This window comes from Patagioenas fasciata, chromosome 2 (assembly GCF_037038585.1).
Source record: "Patagioenas fasciata isolate bPatFas1 chromosome 2, bPatFas1.hap1, whole genome shotgun sequence".
Lineage (NCBI taxonomy): Eukaryota > Metazoa > Chordata > Aves > Columbiformes > Columbidae > Patagioenas > Patagioenas fasciata.
Genome location: NC_092521.1, coordinates 151,439,645 through 151,460,744, shown reverse-complemented (window position 1 = coordinate 151,460,744; position 21,100 = coordinate 151,439,645). Strand labels below are relative to the sequence as shown.

Genomic DNA, 21,100 nt, shown 5'->3' with positions numbered 1-21,100 from the left:
ATAGAGCAGATAGGTGGCATATTTTGAAGGAATGAGGCCCTGGGTTGCAGGAGACCTGAGGATTAAAATATTATTTTTTGTATCGGTTGTTTTGCCTTTTTTTATTTCACAGCCCTTCAAAATTGTTGCCATCGTATACTCTGCTGTCCTGGAAAGTGCCCTGACTGCTTTCACTACTGTGCTGGAGGCTGATTAGAGTCTGTGGTTAATTTGGGGATAAGTGCTTGTGGAATAAAAAGACAAAACAAAACATAAGCCTGTCTGACTAGAATAAAGCAATTAAATCCGTCTTGTAAAGATAAGGTAAAGGAATACCAGGTGGCAAATTTACACTTGTGTGCTGGTGCTGAGTATTGCCTAAAAACTAATTTGGTGATGGAACTGGGTTTTTCATGTTTCAATAATTAACAGAATGCATCTTGTCATGAAAAGATAAGATGTATAAGGTTACAATTAAACACTCTCTTTATAGGGGTTTTGCCCTGAAATGGCACAAGTGATAAGTGCTCACAGTGCCCATCAGTGCTGCTAATGAAAAGACCCACAGTCACGTTTTACACTTTTATTTGGATTTAGATCAACACCACAGACAGGATACTTTGGTCAAACACAAGAACAGGTTGCTATGCTGCTCTTTCCTGGCTGCAATAAGTACAGTAAAGTGGAAAAAAATATGCTGGTGTTCCTGGAACACCGAATGTAAATCTTGGATTGGCACATACAGCTAATAAATACATTGTTTGCACTTAGCACTTTAAAACAGAATTGCACATGCAAGATGTAACCAGGCTACTGATCACCTTCACCATTGTCCCTGTATTATTTTTATTTTTTAAGCTCTTTGCTCACCTTGTTACCAGCAGGAAAAAATAATATAATTTATCCTCTACTCAGTATTTCTGTGATTAGTATGCTGATTTTGACACATTTAGCAAAGGTCACATTGATGTCCTTCCTGACAGAATTGGTATCTCCTCTATAGCTTGACTTGCAACACTACATGCATCATAGGTAGCAATGGTTGTCCACCAAGTGAGGTGAGAGGTCTGCCCAAAAGCTGACAAGGAGAGGTTAACACCAAGCAAAGGTACAGTAGAGGGACTGGCGTGAATGCAGTTCTTGCAATATCAAGAGTCAATACTACTACCACACAAATAATGACATATCAATAATATATTGTACAAGCTTATACAGCAACACATGTTGGTTTGCAACATTGTACAGTTTAAAACTAAAGTGCACAGCCTCAATCTGAGGTGACAAAACAGTACTATCAATATAATAAAGGCAACACAATTACAGACACAATTTATTTCCTCTTACTTCATGTCCTCATGATAATACATTGAATCAATACTCCGTTTATATATTTTAGATGAAATTAAAACCACATTGCACTTCTTTTTCTCTTCAAGTATTTTAGAGACAGCAAAACAATATTGCTTTACAAACAAAAGTTGGCCACTTAGGCAATGTTAAAACCAAAACTTCAGTAGGGTTATAAATAGACAGGCCTTAGCCACACAACTCTTACCAACACTTCCAGATGTTGGGGGGAAAAAGGATAAATTTCAGTTTCCATGCCAGAGTCACCTCTAATGTTAAGGAATGACGCAATACATGAATTCTGCAAGAGCTGTGCCCACAGTTTCTAAAAAGACTGTGAGGCTCCATGTGGGCTGTTTCAAGCAGATGTAGCCTTATTTCATTTTTTTTCTGCAATTTCAAAAGCCATTGCATACAAGGATGGAGTCCAGCACTGGGAGAAACCTTTGATAAGGCCGTTTGGTACTTAGAACACAGAAACCATCCAGATACAACCTTATTTCAGTCTTGGTTAGCACTGTATATTGATTGTGCGTCTGCTTAGTTAGGCCAAGTGGGAAACATAAATAGGAATAATAGCATCCTATTGTTGTACTGTAATTGATCTTATTAAGTGGTTTTAAGAGCTGCAGTACTCTTGAGGTTTTTCAGTAATCAACTCTGGAGATGTACAATCCATATGACATGGAGAAACGAGGTATTGGTACCTCTTAAGAATGTAGTATGTGGGGTTGTATTTTAAAATTAAACAGTAATAAATATTTGAGGCACCTCCATCAAAAGAAAAAAAAATCCTAGTTAATTTTCAGCTTCTGTCCTTGCAGTTTTATAACCCATATAAAATAAAAATCTATAGTTTACAAAATAGGAATTTTTTAATATATATATTTCCTTTTGTAAAACTATACCTATTTAAATACATTTGAAATGTTGCTATAGGTAAATTAGAAATTCTGTTCTAATACTACGAAAAATCCAAAATACTTTCACTTTTAAACATACAGCTTGTATACTCTGCTTCTTACCACCCCCTCCCACTTCCCCCAATTTGATTTTGTCACCACTTCAGGCAAATCTGGCATCATTCAGTCGGACTGCTTTAAATTTAAAGTAGATACTGTGTTAAAATTGGGGATAAAATTTTAAGCATCTTCTGTTCTTCCTTATTTACTTCAATGCAGCTTTTTGTGCAGTTAATTATAAAGGAGGTATTTTAAAACTCAGGAAAGGACTTTCAAGGAGCCATGTTTCTCGATTTTAAACTGTACTCTACTCCAACGCCACAATATAGAAATAGATTTACTTTGGAACAAACTACAAATACATTCGCACAGTTTGTGACAACTTAATTGTCTACTTAGAGGTCCAGGAACAGACTTTCACACTGGATTATTATAAATCTTGTCCCAGGCGTTCTATTTCATCAATCAGGAAATCAATGTCTTGGTGAGTTGCTGCAGGGTTTGAGATGACCATGCGGAAGAAGTTCACTTTGTCTCCCAGGGGCTGATAGCTCACCATGGTCGTGCCATACTCCATCATCCTGGCTTTTATCACTGGTGCCACCTGCGGCGTAAAAAAAGCAGGGGATGATGATTATTATTATCATTATCATGATCATTATCATTATTTCCATCATCCTTATTATTATTATAACAAAACACAGAGTATGTTTTCTTTTTTAATAAAAAAATAAGATGAAGAGTTACAAGAAGCAGTTAAACCAAAATTACATCCAATATTGATTAAAATGTTAACCTCCATTAAGGATTGTATGTCTCATTGAAAAGACATTGTGTTTATCCTGTTTCTTTGTCCTGCTCTTGAAATCACTGGGAAATTTTCCCCCCACTTTCTCAGTATTGCTGACAGGCACATAGTAGCTGGTTTTTTGTAGTGCTCAAAACATATTGTTACAATTGTTTTCCACCTTCTTTTCATATGCTGGAGTCCCATGGTATTATTGAGCATTTGTTGCACTTGTTGGGTTTAGTGATTGCAGTTCACAGTAACTTCATTTAATATATATAGAGCAAATAAGTCCGCTAGAGATGAGGCAAACCCAGGCAATACTGAACTTGGAGACCAGAGTAAGGTCGTGCCAACCTAACCTGCAGTAAAATGACCATGCAGGTGTTGTTTGCCAGAATATTGTGACGTGACCTTGCCATGTGCCCCAGGAGATAATATTGGGAATTGCGGGCCTCCAAGGATTTCACTGTTGACTATATGATGTCCTGGAGGATGCTGCTTACCTTCATAAGGCGGCTCATTCTTTCTTCATTGTCTTCCATACTGCGCAAGCTGAGAGGTATATACCAGAAGCAGACGTTTGTGTGCTGAGGCTAAACACAGAATAATAATGGTTTACACTGTAAGAAAAGCTTGTAACATCTCAATTGTAATTAAGTTCATGCCTTCCCCCCTCTCATACATCATATTGTGACAGCAGTCAATGGTTTTCATTATTGTGGTACACTGAAAGTCACCATCATTATTAATGCAGAAAAGATAATTTTAGGCCATTTATTCCCAGGGTGTCAGATGCAGAAACACACCATCCAGCTGTGCAAATATATTTATGCCCTACTGAAAGGCATCTAGATTTTGTAGGTGCTGTCCCCTCGAGAGGCTGAAGGGATTGTGTATCTAAGGCAAGGGTCTATTACAGATAATTTAGAGGTGAGGACCATGTCATTTACTGTTATGACAAGATGGAATACAGAATCTGGTTCTGTAAACAGGAGTGTATGTGGCAGTCTAAGATTTTCTTACATTTAATGAAATTCATTACTTCTCAGTTTGAATTAGCTAGCTGCTGTATTAATATGCATGCACCGCAGCATCTTATAATAGCTAGTTTAACTTAAATGGGAGCACCAACCAGAAATCTTGTGCATTTTCGCCATCTCCCAACAGTTGCTTGCCTTGCTATACTCCTCTTTGCTGGATGCTAAACCTGTAAGTTGCAGCAACTCCTACTCCTGCCAGTTCCTCTATTCATCATCAGACTCAGTGGACCAAATTCAGTGGTGATGTGTGAGGTGCGGGAAACAAATCACACAGTAGCATGTGTGTATGAGCCTGTGATGTCTGAAGAAATGCGTATCCTTGTGCTGCAGAGCGCTCAAGGACGCACAAAGTGATCACTACCAGGGAGCAACATTTCGAGAGACAAAACCTTCCAGGGCAAAACTATCACAAGTAGGAGGAACAAAGCTAAAATGAGAGTGTTTTGGTTTGTTTTTTTTTTTTTTTTTCTCTTTTACATGCAAACCACCAGTCAACAGGCTGTTTGGTTTGACCTGTTGGTAGCATATCAATAGGTAAGGCAACTGCTGTTGACCAACTTGGAAAAAGAAGTTGCAATACATACCTTTCCATCAAACACCATTTCATAGCCTTCTCTGTTCTTTATTTTATTGTATAAGTATTCCGCAAGTTCCAAGCACTTATCAATTTGTGCTTCAAACCCTGTGGTTCCCTTTAGAGACAATGGGAGAAAAAAAAAGTTACGTGACGATCTGTTCTGTGAACTGAAACAGCAAAAGGACCATTCAGCACTTGCCAAAGCACCAGCAAACGTCACGACTCAGAAGTCTCTGAGGGACAGATGAAGGATCTGATTCTGTGAGATGAAGGACACTTTGCTAAGCACAGCTCATTTGTCTCAAGCTCTTGCCACTGACTGCCCTATAACCACCTCTTCACAATAAGCGCCAGGTCCTAGCTCGTTTCTCAGCAAAATATTGCTCACGCCTCCAAGGAAGGGTGCCCTTGTTGGTAGATTTTTCAGATGCTGAGCACGGTTTCAGATGGCCTGGGCTGGCACAGAGGAGGGTCTCTAGAAGGTCTTAAGTTCCAGACATGGGGAGTCTCCTGCTGTTTTCAGAAAAGGGAGTTTAATCTTCCAGAGGTGATATATTGGGGGGCTTCTCCAAAAATAATTTTTCTTTTTTAATTAAACACAGAAGGGACAGATACATTTTTAGAGTCCAGCCTGATGCCTGTGAAAATGCACATTTTGTTTAGATACTGCCCTGCCTCTGTAACATTTCTCTCTTCTATTTGACGCCGTATTAGCTCAGAAGCTGTGTTTTTAAGAGATGCATCAAATCCTCCTTTTTCTTCTCTGGCAGAAGTCATAATCCTCCCTTTGTGACATCATAATTGTTCTTGCAATCACCAGCTGTGATACCACAAACAAAGGATCCAGCTTTATGAGGGAGGAAGGGGAATAAACAGCTGGAATAGATAAACTGTTTAAGAAATACACATCCTATTTGGTAATGTTAATATTAAAAGTGGAGTGTGATAAGAGAAAAAGCAGCACAAGACATATTAAAAAAATAGGGTTTAAAAGGAGAAATGTCTCTGAGTAATGGATGCATGTCCCTGCTAAATCTGTTCTGGCAGCGCAGAACTGACTTAAAAGCCCCTGTCATTATCCCTCTCTGTATAGAGATTTCAAAACAGGGTAGAGCTAACACAGCCCTGGGAGAAAGGCTTGGAGCCGAAGAGACACATGTGGCTAAAATTGCCTGCCATGCTGGAGACCCCAGTGAGCACGACAGCTACTGCGACAACAGAAACCTGCATCCTCCTTTATAGACTCCCACACCTCCAGCTACATTTGGTGTCTGTCTCCAAATTGTTTTCAGAGTTTTAATGAAGCACATGAGGATCTTTAAGGCTTTCTGGGAAGGAAAACAGCGATGTTATCTCCTCTGAACAAACCTGAGGCAACTTGAAATAGCAGATTGGATAAATATAGGGAATAACTTCTTTAACAACATTCTAGAAATACAGATTTCCACGAGAACAGATTTTGATGAGTTTTCCTCTATTCCTTCAAAAGATGACTTCATATCTACTGCATACAATGAAACTAGGTATTCCAGTCTTGATTTGCCATGTTTAATTTCTGAATGTCATTAAAACATCTTATTTCCAGAAATCTTCATAACAACGTTCTTAGGTATATGATTTATGCTGTTAAGACTCCTACAGTTACACAAAGCAAAAGCTATGCAAAGCCATGGAGTTCAAGTTTCAAAATCATCTGTGCTGCTTTGAAGCTAAATTGTTGAAAGTATAAAAAACCAGAAAATAATAATGTTCTTTCTTTCATGTTACATGGGAAATTCATGTCAGATATTCTCTAAAATGATGATTACAGAACAAAACCCTGTATCTGGTGTGCACTATTTTAATGGAAACAAATATACTGCAGGCAGTCCTACCTTTGCCCTCCACATCAGCCATAGCTTGAAGACATCAACATGTCGTCCACATTGCAAAGCCTTGTCTCCTGTGTCATAAGACAGGTCATAGTGCTTGTCTTGTTGAAAGAGGTAGGAAGCATGCATTTGATTGCAACTCTGCATCAATCCCTTATAGAAACAAAGACACAAAAAAGTAATGTTGGCACAGATGTGACTACTATTTTGAGGGCTGCTTTGAGGAAAAAATGACAAATACCCAAATTCAGTGGAACAGGTGCAAAAGGAAGACAAAATCAGACTTAGTTGCTCAGTGGACTAAGCTTTTCATATCCCATTTGGTGCCCAGGACACCTTGGTACCTGACCCAGCAATGTGTAATCCACTCAAAGAGCCAACACTTTTCTTTTAAAAAAGCTGGACAATGTGCTTCCTAGCATCATTATGTATAAACTCATTTTTGGATCTCACTTATTATTCTTTATTCTGGTTCCTCTTTCTCCCTTCCTTGGAAGGTTGTTTTTTTCCTGGCTGAGTCAGACCAAGCCAATTTGATGACTAATCTAAGTAGTATCACACCACTTTTCTAATTGCTTTGGTCTCTACAATTCTGATTTTCATTGTTTTCTTTCTTCGTAGGCACAGTTCTTTTCTGCAAAGCCCTCAGCTGCAGATTGGATGCTTAAGTGGTATAGAAAGCTTTGAACAGATAGAAGAGCATATGGCCTTTAAACAGCCAGCCAGAGCTATTTCTGGGTTGCAAGACAGCATTTTGAGAGACAGCTCTGTGGGAGGGCCAGAGGCCAACAAGGTGAAGAAACCTGGCTCATGAAAGCACAGGGTTTCCTTTTTAACTTTTGAAGTGAAATGCAAAGAGTCATGTTCTGGCTCTAGTTAAGTCCTCAACCAAATTTAAGGTATACCTTAGGGCTGTTGCCTAAAACTGCAATTTCCAATCCAAGAAGAATCAAAACTTGGCTGTTTATCATCAAGTCTAATCTTTCTGTGTAACTCAAAACTGAGATAGTAAAATGAGAGGGAAAAAAAATTGGCTTTCTCTTAATTTGAGCCATCTGTTCTCACGCGAGGTCAAGGATGGTACTGACTTCAACCAGGCAGGATTTGTCTCGGGGAACTGACCCAGAGGCCAAATAAAAGCCAGCTTCTCTCTTCCTAAGTGCAATCACTTTGTATACAATCTGTTGTACAGCTGTTAGCAAAACAGCAACCAGCTTTTTGATAGCTGTTCCAGTAAGTGGTGGTTGTATAGCAGCTGTCCCAGTAACTGGTGGTTATAGGAAAATTGCAGACTTGAAGGGTAATTCCAATTCTAGTACTAAATGGAATGTCTACTTTTTATTTCAAGTGAACTTAGCATTCCCTTTTTATTTCCATGTGCCCCAAAGTGGATATATGTATCAGAGCTGGGCTGAAATTTCTATCATAAAAGTCTAGGAAGTGTAATGATGCCTAGATTCTGTATCAAATGTCATGCTGCATGTATAGCATACTACTCATCCTAAGAGGACTAGAGTTTGCCTACAGTTACATTTTATGCTATGCAGAAACTAGTGGGGCTACACAGCTATGCACCCACAACTGAACTATGGACATTTTGAATAGAAAGCCACAGAACTCTGTAGAAATATTGCCATTAATTGGATCTACCATTTCTGCTAGACAGCTGCTTTAATTCCTTTTGCAGTCACAGCCTGAGCACATAACTAGAGGTCTACTTCCCAGGTTTTTTTATAATCCTCATCACACTAGCAAATACTAGCTATGACAAAGCTGTGAAGAAAATATCCACGATTTTCAGAAGCAAAATGTCAGAAAAGATTGGAAAATTGAGTTTACTGGGACATACCTCTTCTCTTACTAGCAGGGCTGAACACTGCAGTGGGACGCCCATCATCTTGTGAGGGTTCCAGGTCACCGAATTGGCCCTGGGACACAAAACGACATGCAACTCAGACATTGTACTACAGTGGTGAAACCATGGAGACATTTAGTAATAAGAAGAATAATAATGAACATGTAGTAATGCGCTCATTCTTCTGAGCAAGCAAAGCTGAAAATAATCATGGCAGATATTAGGAAAGCAATGCCTTCATAAGGGACTTAATCCACTGTAGTTGGTTTTTGGATGACAATTCTGGCAACTTACCACAGGATAATTGCTTTAGCCACTACACTTTATCAGTATTAAACTTTCTGGGGAGTCATCCATACTTCATAAACAGAGGGCAAACTTCCTAAAAACACCTGCCTGGCAGCTGACTAAAGACGCAGACAGGAAGCTGGCAAAACAACATTTCCCTCCCATTGATTCCACTTGTGGTAACATTTTGGTAACTAACTCCCATAGGCAATTTTGAAATACTTCAAATACTTCTGGGCACCTCTAAGTCTCTGAGCAACCTGGAAAACCTGGCCACAAGTAATTTTTTCATTGCTTTGCTGATGGTAAATTTTCATAGCTCCGTGAGTTCTGCTTCACTATGATAATTCACACAACCAAAGGACTGGGTCCAAAACTACCATAGTAATAAGCACAGAACTGATCCATCCTTCCACAAAAGAACCTTATCCTGCCTTCCTTCAGGACACATTCACTGTAAAAGTAACTGTCAGCCTGACCTTGTGAACAATCAGCGTCCTGTCACAATACAGCTTAGAGAAGAGAGATTTGGGACTGCAGAAAGGGTTGAATGGAAGATTGTCCAGTTGCTTATTATTTTAATTTTGTGTTATGCTTGACTGGATATTTGTTAATTACTATTATTACATATGATGATTAGCTGATGTATACATCTGTGTCCTATTTGGAAGGCTCTCAAGGATACATAGTGCACAGGATTTCATGTAGTGCAGTGATTTGAGTTTTGATGGCACAAATCAGTCAACTCGGACATGTGAAAACTTAAAAGGACCAGGATACACTTGCAGGTATCATTTATGTGAACAGAGATGAGTATGTTGGAATCTGACAGTATTTTCCTTTGTAGGATTTGGAAACAGCACTATTGGTTTATGCATGTCCTTGTAATTTCCTGCCAAATTACTTTCATTCCTTCAAAGGAAGCAACTCCAAAATTCACTTGGACACTGGGCAGCACTTCTGTGCTTTCTTCTTTGCTATTTAAATGGGACAACACAAATGTCTGATGCAAAATCTGGAGGGAACAGTCTTCCACAGGCAACATCTGGCCACTTGGCTTGGTCTTTCAAGTACTTGGCAGCTTTTAATCAGCTCAGAGTCAGTCATCTGAGTGCAACACCAAAGCTAATGATTCTGAACATGCATTCAGGTCTATGAATTTCCTTTGATATGATACTTTTTAATTTTTATCTGTGTCTATGCAGGATAGGCAGAAATTCTTCAAAAGACTTCTAGGTAATAGTAGTGGTATGGGTTTTCTCAAGCAAAAGGATTATTTACTGACAACAGCCAGATGTTAATTATCTGCCTAAACCATTTAATTTGCCCTTAGGTCATTTATTTCCCCAATTACATCCCTATTGCACACAGAAACAAAATAATTATGTAAAGTAAAAATCCACCATTTTTCATTTGTTATCAGTTATTCTGGTCTTCAGTCATCAACATGTGCTTGAAGAAATTGCTGACTGAGACAAACAGCAAAGGAAAAAAGCTACATGGATCAGCAAATGTGTTTTTAAAGCACCTCACATTCACCCAAAGAACTGAGAATGAGGCACCTACGGGATTGTTTGGCTGTGGGTCACAGACAGAAAAAAAAAAAGAGGAAAAGTTTTCCCTTAGAGATTTCAAATAGGTGACATGAGAGATTCAAGACCAGCAGAATTTGGTCCTCAGCCATCATTAAAAACAGGCATTCACTGACCAGCGGCCCCAGGAAGGATGCTCAGACCCTGCATGGGAGCACTCGTTTGGCTGCAAACATGCTTTTCTCATGTAGCTGTCAGCCCCTGCCCAAGCCTCTGGTAGAGTGACACCAGACCAAAAGTGCTGACGGTGGCCATACTGATCTGCTCCAGACATCAGGTGATGCGCTTCCTTCAAGGGTGCCTTGCACCAGCTTGTAATCTGCTATGTGGGGACTGGAGGGCACCATAAGAATGGTCCTGCAATTCCTCCTGCCTTCGACAGGAGTAATTGTGCAGGACTGCCTGTTACCAGAAGGACAGGAGTACTCAGAGCACAGAGTGCTACATTTAGTGCTCCCTTCTTGTCCCTTTCTCCCTTACCAAACATGAGTACCAGCTCCAGTTCTCTTCTATCCAGACCTGTAATGAGCGGGTTGTACTCTAATATCTGCTATGAAACAGGAATATCCATAAAAGCTGGGTCTAGTAATTATGCTCTAAAGGTACACACATTTGAACTCTAGACAAACTGAAATGAGCCACTGTGTCCATCAAGCAGCAGAAGAGCATTGGAAATGACTAATTTCATTAATTCATTTCCAACCATATGGAGACGGTGCTTACCAAAGCACTAGAGAAAATCCAGTGGAGTTCCACATCTAAAACACATTATTTGGAAAATTCTTCAATATGGACTCAACATGAACAATTCATTCCAGCAGAATCTGGACAGCAATTTAGGAGGCAAACTCTTTTTTTCATACTCTGTCCTCACAGGCAACTGTGTAGATTTTTCTAACATGCTGGACATTTGGATGTATGGCCTTTTAAAGCACAATATGTAAGTTTGGAGTGCTGGAGGTAGTCTTAACCAAACTATATTGAATTAATAGAAGCACTGTCTGACCTCCAAATTTTGTATGTGAGATGTATGAGAAGGAACTGAATCATCAAGGTATCCTCCTAGTCTTCAGTAACAGGATGAATAAATTCTTTATAATTTTAACTGGCAAGAAACAGCAACTTGGTTTAGAGATAAAAAGGGCAGATGGGAGTACTAATTTACTCTCGAACAGCATGAGCTTCAGAAAGTACATAAATGTGTGAGTGACTTCATCTAGCCCAGTATACTGTCTCCAGCAAATGGCCGAAATAGATGCCTCGGAAGAACACAAAACAGGGCAAGCATCTGCAACCTTCCTCAAAATACTCTTTGAGCTCCCACTCATTCGTGGCTCATGGAAGTACCGTATGGTTTTTGTTTATCTTTCCTGAACACAGGTAAATCTTAACATCCTGTGGCAAAGAGTTCCACAGCTTAACTAAAAGTTTCTGAATAAGCAACTGTTTTTAAGTTTATACTCAGTCCTTCCAGATTCTGAACTGGATTGGCATCACTTACGTTCATCTGTATGTTTCTGTAATGTTCACAAGCTCATGACTACAACCTTGTATATCCAGGCACAGATTTACTGAGAAGATGTCATTAACACAGCCTGGAGGGGGGTACTCTCTTCAGACATGACTGAGCAGTGGCCAATGACTGCCAAGACACCTGTCCAAACTGCAGGTGCATCCACATTTTACAGTTGGACTTCAGTATACAAGACCTCCAAGATTCATTTCTTAGAGATATGCAGTGGCTAATTCATGCTGGATGCTGAATTACAGAATGTTGCAGAAACCACTCTGGACCTGCAAGTGTATCCTGGAACGAACGGAAAATCAAACAAGTAATGTCTGCCGTTTGCACTACAAAGCAAAGTGCCACTGTAGCATTGAACATAGCCACTTAGCAACGCTATTTCAACTGGAAGGACAGTTTGCATAATTTCTTCATACTGTATTTCAGAGATAACATTGAGTTCTACTTTTATTTATAGACATGCTATGGTAATCACAAGTGTGTTAAAATGCATTTAATAAATGTGTTTAATTAACATTAATAAATCATACCTTTCAACGCCATTTAACTTCCATTTGTGTTTTCTTGACATCAGGAGCCCACCACCCCATGCTCCCTAGAAGGCAAAATACATTATCTTAATGAGAAGAGAACTCTGCATTTCTCTGTGATGACATCTGTGCATTCACATCAGTCTGAGGCCCTTTCTTCTTGTTGACGTGGCATGTTCAAAAATGACCAGGCAGATGGGGCCTGAGGCATTAGCTGTACTAACAATTTTCTTCCAGCACCTTGGAAACGGTGCTTTATAGCCCATCATCTGAGCATCCACCTTCCTTATCATCTGGTCACCCCTCCCTCGCCACCTCCTCTGACACTGACACATTGGGCTGCCCCACGCTGTAATTAATGACTTGCAGAGCTGCTCATGGATAAGCTGTCTTTTCTCTTTCAGTGACTAAGCGATGATAACAAACCAAACTGGGATCTCAGCTGCTCTGGTGAGTTTTCATCACATTCCAGATCACAATTGCTTGCCCCCTAGTCATTTGCTTTTGCTCATGGAGATCTGGGACAAGCAAGTGTTTCATCTAACTGAAATATAGTTTAAGGTACATACAAATTCTTTCTTTGAACTGGAGTGATTTTGGCTGACACAGCAATCCAAAAGCAAGATACCCAGCCCTACGGAAATTTAATTACTAAGGCTTTTTGCAGAAAGGATTTGCAAAAATGACATAAAAGTGATTCCAGGAATGAAAGATGATCCTTCAGAAAGATTTATTGACAAGAGCCCAGATAAAGCGAAGTAGCCAATCTGATAAAATTCTCTAGCATTTGCATTAATCTGTTCAGCAATTTGGGGTACTTTATTCCAGACAAACATAGCCTTTTCCTTATGTATTTATTTTGCACGTGTTGCAGAAGCTGACCCAATGCTCAGTATGGTTCTTGGGTATTTCTTCTACTAATGGCATTTAGAGATAAAGCTGAAGGCCAAGAGCACTCAAACCAGGTCATCTTAAGTGTCCTGTTGCACCATACAGTCACAGTTCCTAAGAAGTCCCCATGAGCTGAGCCTTTCCAAGGAATGCTAAGTCAGTGCTTGGATGTTAGACTTTATTACAGGAACAAAGTAAAATGGCTTTTGTAGTAGATGGCACTGCCAAAAATGAATAAACGAATGCTAATACACCTTGTAATCAAATGCCTCACATAAGATGATACTTACATCCACGTGCATCCAGATTTTGTACTTCTTACAAATGTCTGCAATAGCTATGAGAGGATCAAATGCCCCATACACTGTTGTCCCAGCCGTGGCACTCACCAGAAAAGGAACGAATCCCTGCAAGAAAGCACAGAGGTATTGGGCAGGGTCAGGGTGCTGCACCCTCCTCAGCCTGCAGCAGCCCCCACTCCTCTGGTGCTGCCGCCACAGTGAGCCCACAAGTGTCTCCTAGAGGACACCCATGCTACATTACACTGGTTTTCTCTTAGTTTAGATGCTGGTGATAACATATTTTCTACCTTAAGGTGGCAGCAAACTTCCAAACCAGCATCCTCCATTTATTAGGATGCACAAGACGGGTAAGGGCTCAGAAGAACAACCCTGCTCCATGCCACCTGCCTGCAACGAAAAGGTCTGCTCTGCATGATATTGTGTAAAACAAACCTCTCCCAGGCATCACAGGCCAAGGCATCTCGGGTGGTCTGTGCCCTAGCCTGTAATATACTTATCCCAGTGAGTGCCTGAATGTGTGGTAGCCCAGTGCTGTCAGTGGGAGCATCCTGTCTGGGGGTGCCTCCTGGGGACACTGCAGAGGGGAGGAGTGGGCCTCACCTCCACCCCCAGCCCTTGTGCAGAGCGAGGAGACAGGGACCATCTCTTGGATCCCCTCTGCTAAACATTGTGCCTCACAGAGGAACACTCACTGTCTGTCACATGCCATCACTTACACCACTGCTTCATTTTAAACTAATTTGTAGCTCGGTTGACTCAAAAAGGTCTGAACTTCCCTCTGCAAAGTGTTGTTTAAGGCACACAGCTAAGTTCATTGTACACTTTACTCTGTTGTTTTAATTCTAGCTTCTATTAATGAATACATACAAAAGCAGTGCATTTTTAGAGATGTGTGGATTTTAGCTCATCTTCCATTAGTTTGATGACTATGATGAACACTTTCAAAACACTGAAATATATATAAATTACTCAAATGATTACTCTGTTTTTGCCAATATTCAGCAGATGAACTGCATCAGAGGCTGATAATATATAAAAAACTAAGGATGTTATGCAGAGGAGCACATTAAAAAACCCAAATATATCATGGAGGTTATGAAGTAGCTCTAAACCTATTTTCGCAGCAGCTCTTGCCTCACTAATTTCCAGGCTACATTTCTGAGAAATAAATCCAAAGTTAATGGGCAAGCCTACATTGTTTTACCAAGGAAAGTAAAACAACTAGGTGTATCATTCCTGGAGGATTTTTTTTTTCTTCTTTTTTGGAAGCAGAAAAGCTACTAAACTTACTTTTTGTTTGGCTTCAAGAATTCTTCTTTCAAGGTCTGATGGAATCATTTTCCCTCTGGAGCAAAAGACAGTTATATTAGAAATTCGATCGCGAAATCAGCTCTTGCTGTTACTTCTTCACTTAATAGGAAACCCAAGTAAGGAACAAAGTGAATCTTTTGCCCAAGGCTCATCCAGCATTGAAGGGCACAGAAAGATTCTGACCATTAAGTTTGCTTCTACCCTAATTACTTTGTCAACCAGTTTACATCAATATGGTGATGTTAACTGAGAGAAGTAATCTTGTGGCCATCCTCACTAGGGACTGATGTTGCTCCATGGAGTACAACCCTGGAACATGCTCCAGGCTCCACAAAAGAGGCTCAGCTCAGGGCCCCAAGAAGCTCTCACTGGGTGTCAGCCCCCAGGGTCCCCTTTCAGCAGGGACAAAAAATGCCAACTGAGCTGCATGGCCTGGAGCAGCGTGACTCAGCTCTGGTGTAAGCAGTTGTTTCCATGTTTCCATCTGAGGGATGAACTCGTTTCAGGGCAACTATTTCACAGCTTGGTGCATTGCATGCTCCCATCTGCTTGGAGCAGGATAGGAGAAGCTACCAGTCTGGACACATTAAATGCACTATCAGGCTATTTGTATTGACTGTATACTGTATTTGCAACACATTTGGTATCAACCATCCATTTGAGATTCAGACTCAGCAGTATAAGGCTTGAAGGCTAATTTATGAAACCCTGTAAATGGATTAGGCAAAAGGCAGAACAGCGTTAATATTGAACAGTGAGGTTAAGCTTTCTCTTTGCTTTAGCCACAAGAAAGACTAGCTAAGAAGAGAGTATGCATAACCACAATACAAACATGACAGTTCCCCTCACTACAGGAATAAACTCTTCACTGGATTTAAGTGTTGTCCATTTAGATTTTTATGTGCATATGTGCTTTGAAGAACTTTTTCACTTTTTAGTATAGTTGGACACATTTTTTTCCATCGCTGAGGCACTGTTTCCTGTTGATATATTAAAAAAACCCTTTAGTAAAACTCAAAATAGCAGTTTTAGAGAAGATACTGCTAGGTTTTATAAGTTTTCATCCTTGCACAGCTCACAATAAGTGAGTAATTATTTCAGTAGAAATGGGTTTGCAACGTTGAGTTTTTTGCAAAATCTGTCTAAAAATTAGCCCTGATTTTTCTCACAGAAGTTCAAGGTCTGAAGGGTATTCAGGTCATTGTGAGTTCCTCACAGTTACATGACATGTTCAGAGAAAAGTGGTAGTTGTATTATCTTCGAAAACTGTTTCTAGAATCATTAGAGTAATAAAGAAAAAAACCCCAAACATGCCAAAGGAAGGCAATGATTTCCTCCTCCAAAGACAGTTCAGATGTTGGCCTTTAATGGTTTGTAATTTATTGAGCTTGTGCATACAAACACAGACAGAGCTGGGCAGAACCCTTCATTGCCAAATATTTTTTACCAAGACAAGTGATTATCCAGCCCCTGGTCATGTGGAGTATGGCAGACAGAATAAGCATTGGTGTCAAAGTCTTCTTGTATTACCCACATCTGCACAGTCTTCACTGTTGCCACACCATATTAAAGTGTTTTGACCCCAAACCTGCAGGTAATCTGCTAACGCTACAAAGATGTCTGCATGGTAGTAAAAGAGGCAGTGGGAATACGTGGTTGTCCAGTCTGAGGTATGAGCAAGAATTTGATTTTCTGCATGTTCTCCTGGCTTGGAATTCACCACACATTTACATAGTCCCATGATACAGCAAAATGAGGCAAACTTGGCAGATGTGGGTCAGGATGGTGAAGAGAAGAGCCACCAACAAGCATGCCTGGTCATGCTGGAAACATCAAAAGGATCTCATGGTGCTCCTTCACCCTCCCACAGGTCCACACCTTCACAGAGGGCCCTGTCCACTGCACAAGCTCACATCCTGTGCAAACAGCCTGCTTTGTCTTGGTGACACCTGCTGGGATTCGGTGTGACCCAGAGTAATCCCACTGTTTAGTTCAGGGTGGGGTAGGGTAAGCATTATGGTCTTCACAGAAAATCATCATGCTGAATTTGCACAAGAAGGAGAGGAAGACACGACTTCACTGATCTGTGTCTGTGTTTAGTGATTAGGAACAATTGGAGATTTACTTTGATGTGTGTTGGTTGTGTTGATGTTGTCATTTATTCTTCTTCAAGGTGTGCTCAGTCTTTTGTTGATAAAGACATAATAAGCCCATAAGTCAACATGCAGGCACTATGATCAGCACTATAATTAGTTGACGTTGTTCTTTTAATGTAAGAGCAGAGTAAAACCTTCAATTTATGCTAGAGCCATAAATAATTTAATACCTTAAATGAATGATATTTAGGACTCATAGTAAGAGCATATTCTATTGAAAAGATTCTCAGCAGAATTAATAAGGACTGTTTTATTAATTTTTGTCCCACAGAAAGCATGTTTTCCCTAAAACTGAAAATCTTCATCAGAACATGTTGATTTTGTTAATATTCCTTTACTTCCTCAAAATTGGTTTTCAAAGAGAATCAAAAACTTTTAGTCAGGTGAGTTAAACAAGAAGTTATCTACCACTGGTTTTGTATTGCTGATGGGACCCGTAGGCTGGGTGCCTGCCGTGCTACTCCCATTGCGGGGGTGTCCCCATCAAGGGCACTGGTGGAAATGCAGTCCAGCTGAGAAGGATGGTGAGAGCATGAAGTAATAGAATCACATTAACAAATGCACCTCGATATTCTACTGCTTTAAAAGGCTCACTTCAGTTCATTTTAATGCATCAAAATCTGAGTGTCAAAATGCTCTATTTTGACCAAAACAAGGTTCTTCCTCATTTCTTAGCAGAACGTGTAAGGAATGATAGTTAGTTGAACATTTTGTTTCACTTCTGGATAAAGTAAAAGAAATATCCAAAATCCCTGAGGATGGGAACTTTAAGATTTTTTTATGAGCTCCAAAAAATGACTTGTAAAGAAGCTACTGACAGAGCCAGTTCCTCAAGCAGGACAAATCACTGTAAGGCTGCTACAGATAACAGTACTACGATGAATTATGCTAACTGTTAACTGCATCCTATATACTCTCTCCCAGCTGAGCACTTGATGATCTTCTTCTATGTACTGACAAAAAGAGCTGTATTTGGCATCTTTACTTACCTTTCATCACATCTAATCAGAATCACACTATCTGTACCAATACCCAAGGCTGCTGCTCCTTTCTTCACGGAAAAGTGACTCTGAAAAAATACATTTATTATCATTTATTACTTTTATAATTATTTCTTATCCAATGTAATATAAACCACGACATTCTTGCAGGCCCTTCGGCACATAATCCCACACAGGCAGTAATTCTATTCATAGACTTTTTGGAAACCAATCACTGTCATTTGAGGCTTCATATCAGGTCACTTCAGTCAATTAGTGAAACAGCAATCACTCTCATCTGGAACGTTAAATACACAACTGTGGCTGATGATGGACACAAATTCTGTATTTGATGCATACCTGCAGCTTCTATTGCTTGTACAGATTTAGCTATGAACTTGATTTACTGAAACAAAAAAATTATCCCCTAGAGAATTCATTTAGTTCACAGCATACAGAGCGATGTGCTTCTGCTGTACAACTTCTGGCCAAATAACATACTGAGACGAATAAAGATAGGAAGCCTAATTGTGATCTCATGCCAGTGAAAGCCAGTAATAACTCCCATTAATAAACAGAGCTACTCCAGTTTAAAATCAGAACTGTGCTATTAGTAAGACTATTAGTTAATATGTATATACACAATAAAAAGTGGAAGTTATATACTGGAGTGCAAATCAGTCTAATTTGCTCTATCTCATACGATTTAACTCCTTAGCCAGTATTGGTTTATAATTCTAATTTAAATCCTAGTGATTATGATAATGCACTAGTTTTATATCAAATTACACCACCAAGAATCTGATTTTTATTAACTCAAAGACAGCTGTAACAATATTGTCCAAAGTAATTTTAACTACAGATAACTAAACTCGAAAAACCTGCAAATTCTTTGCATATACTACAGTACCATTAGCTTGGGATGTAACACTATAAAAGGAGATAAAAATCTAACAGGGCTTTTGAGGTGTCTGACTTGTTAAAGAAGAAACAAAGACATTTAGTCTGCAGGAGTAGAGAAGCAGACCACAAAGCAGAGAAGTAATCACTATTGCTTTGTCAAGTGAGTATTTGGTTTCAGCTGTAATGAGAGCAGTAGAGCTATAGGGGAAGAGATGGACATGACAGTTACACATGTCTGCTTCACTTAAAGGCCGTGAAATCATCAGGATTTCAATGCATACTTAAAGGATTTCTGCATAATGAAGACTTTGACAAATGAAAATCAATTCTGAATCAACTTTATGAAAGAGATAGGAAGAAGAGTAAAACTGCAACATGTACCTTCTGTTTAGTATGTAAAACCCCCTTCCTTGTTTTAAAAATCACTTGGGGGTAATTATCATTAACAGACCTGGCTACTGTTGTTACAGTAGCCTAAGAGTTTCCACTCCAAATTTCTTCTTTCATGTGCCTGTATCTCACTGTTTTGGCTGAGATGCCTTAAGTTTTCATGATGCTCATAGAGTTTTTCAGTGTTCAGACATTTTTAAGAAGTTCAGACAGTTCTTGAGCCCTGATTCACTGATCATACATGGACAATTTAAAAATACATCTTCAAGAGAATAATATTTTTCATACAAAGTTAATTTTTTTTTTTAATGCTGTGGTTGGTATAGCTCTCCCCATGCGGCATGGCTGCAGTATACCAGTGATGTGTAATGAACAGCCATTGACCACCTTGCCTACACCTATAATCATTTTTAACACCCTAGTACAACAAACCATCCTAGCCCCTGAATTAGGCACATTCTGAAATGCAAACATTTACATGTCAGACTGACTTCCATGCAAGCTGATGATCAAATGAAACACATACCCATGCGCTCAGATGAGCAACAAGGGATTAGTGCCTTCAGTGTTTTGCTGAATTAGCTAGCCTAATCAGGCTTAAGTCACCATGTAGCCTCCTCCCTTCGCAGTCTGGGGGGGAGACAGGCACCTCCCTGGAAGGATTCATCCAGCATGAGGGTTACCAGGGAAACTGGTAGATACTGGTAGATACTTACTGCACTATATTGTCCAGCCTATTAAAACCACAGGTTAGTGATATGCTCAGATCAGATACAGAGTTTGCCCTGCTCTGTTTCTAGCTGGAGTCACAAAGTGCTAGGAAGTTATTTGCACATGGAACATCAGGGGCCTTGTCAGCGTCGCACTGATATTTTTCATGGTACATAATTTATTTCACAAAACTGAATTTTGGAACATACACATTTCCATGAGCTTCATCAGCTTCACTAAAATCAGTGGACTTTTCCCAGCAGAAATGCACTGTAAATTAAGGCCTGGACTGGGACCAATCCACAAACCTCTATATGTGGAAGATCCTGAAGTGTCTTCCCAACCTTGTGGGTATCCCTCAGCCCCATGGTGCAGCAGTGTGACTTTATGAGAGCAGGGAGGAGAAGAGGCCATGAGGAGGCTCCTGGCATCAGGAGGCTTATGAAAAATTCCTAAGTTTAGGAAGATATCTTCATACTTCGCAAAAACTGAAATAAAGCTAGAATACTGCCAGCATAATGTCAGTTCATCGATTCGCTATGTGAAGCTAGGACTGAATGATATACTTAAAATAATTTATCAGTTTTTTATTCATGTATTACACAAACTGATGTGGGTAGTGTAATACATAAATACAGGTAGAGATGTATGAGTGAAGAGTCACAGGTATATTTCACTGGGTTTTGAGTCAATGACATTCCATTGATGAATTTCGCTCCTCATAACATACTAGTTCAAACATTTACTACTCTAGTTTGGTTTTCTATTAGAAAACAGAACTATTCAAAATGCCTTAAAAAAGAAGGTATGGATTGAGGCCTGTATGTAACCGAGTCCCTCAAGGGTTGGTACTGGGACCATTACTATTCAATATATTCATGAACGACTTGGATGAGGGAATAGAGTGCACTGTCAGCCAGCTTGCTGATGACACCAAGTTGGGAGGAGTGGCTGACACACCAGAAGGCTGTGCTGCCATCCAGAGACCTGGACAGGCTGGAGAGTTCGTCGGGGAAAAATTTAATGAAATATAACAAGGGAAAGTGTAGAGTCTTGTATCTGGGCAGGAACAACCCCAAGTTGGGGAATGACCTATTAGA

At 39.8% G+C, this 21,100-nt stretch overlaps 1 protein-coding gene across 5 annotated transcripts in view; it reads right to left on the bottom strand.

Annotated features, from left to right (window-relative positions):
- Nucleotides 1-547: 547 nt before the first annotated feature.
- Nucleotides 548-21,100, bottom strand: part of GAD2 (glutamate decarboxylase 2) — a 39,884-nt gene continuing 19,331 nt past the window's right edge. For all 5 annotated transcript variants that reach the window (XM_065832013.2, XM_065832014.2, XM_071805253.1 and 2 more), the window contains 9 exons: nucleotides 18,006-18,085; nucleotides 14,840-14,894; nucleotides 13,538-13,654; nucleotides 12,357-12,421; nucleotides 8,416-8,494; nucleotides 6,570-6,719; nucleotides 4,703-4,810; nucleotides 3,582-3,671; nucleotides 548-2,892 (listed from right to left, as the gene is read on the bottom strand). In XM_065832013.2, the coding sequence (XP_065688085.1) occupies nucleotides 2,719-2,892; nucleotides 3,582-3,671; nucleotides 4,703-4,810; nucleotides 6,570-6,719; nucleotides 8,416-8,494; nucleotides 12,357-12,421; nucleotides 13,538-13,654; nucleotides 14,840-14,894; nucleotides 18,006-18,085 (918 nt within the window). In that variant the 3' untranslated portion in view covers nucleotides 548-2,718. The remainder of the gene's footprint in view (nucleotides 2,893-3,581; nucleotides 3,672-4,702; nucleotides 4,811-6,569; nucleotides 6,720-8,415; nucleotides 8,495-12,356; nucleotides 12,422-13,537; nucleotides 13,655-14,839; nucleotides 14,895-18,005; nucleotides 18,086-21,100) is intronic.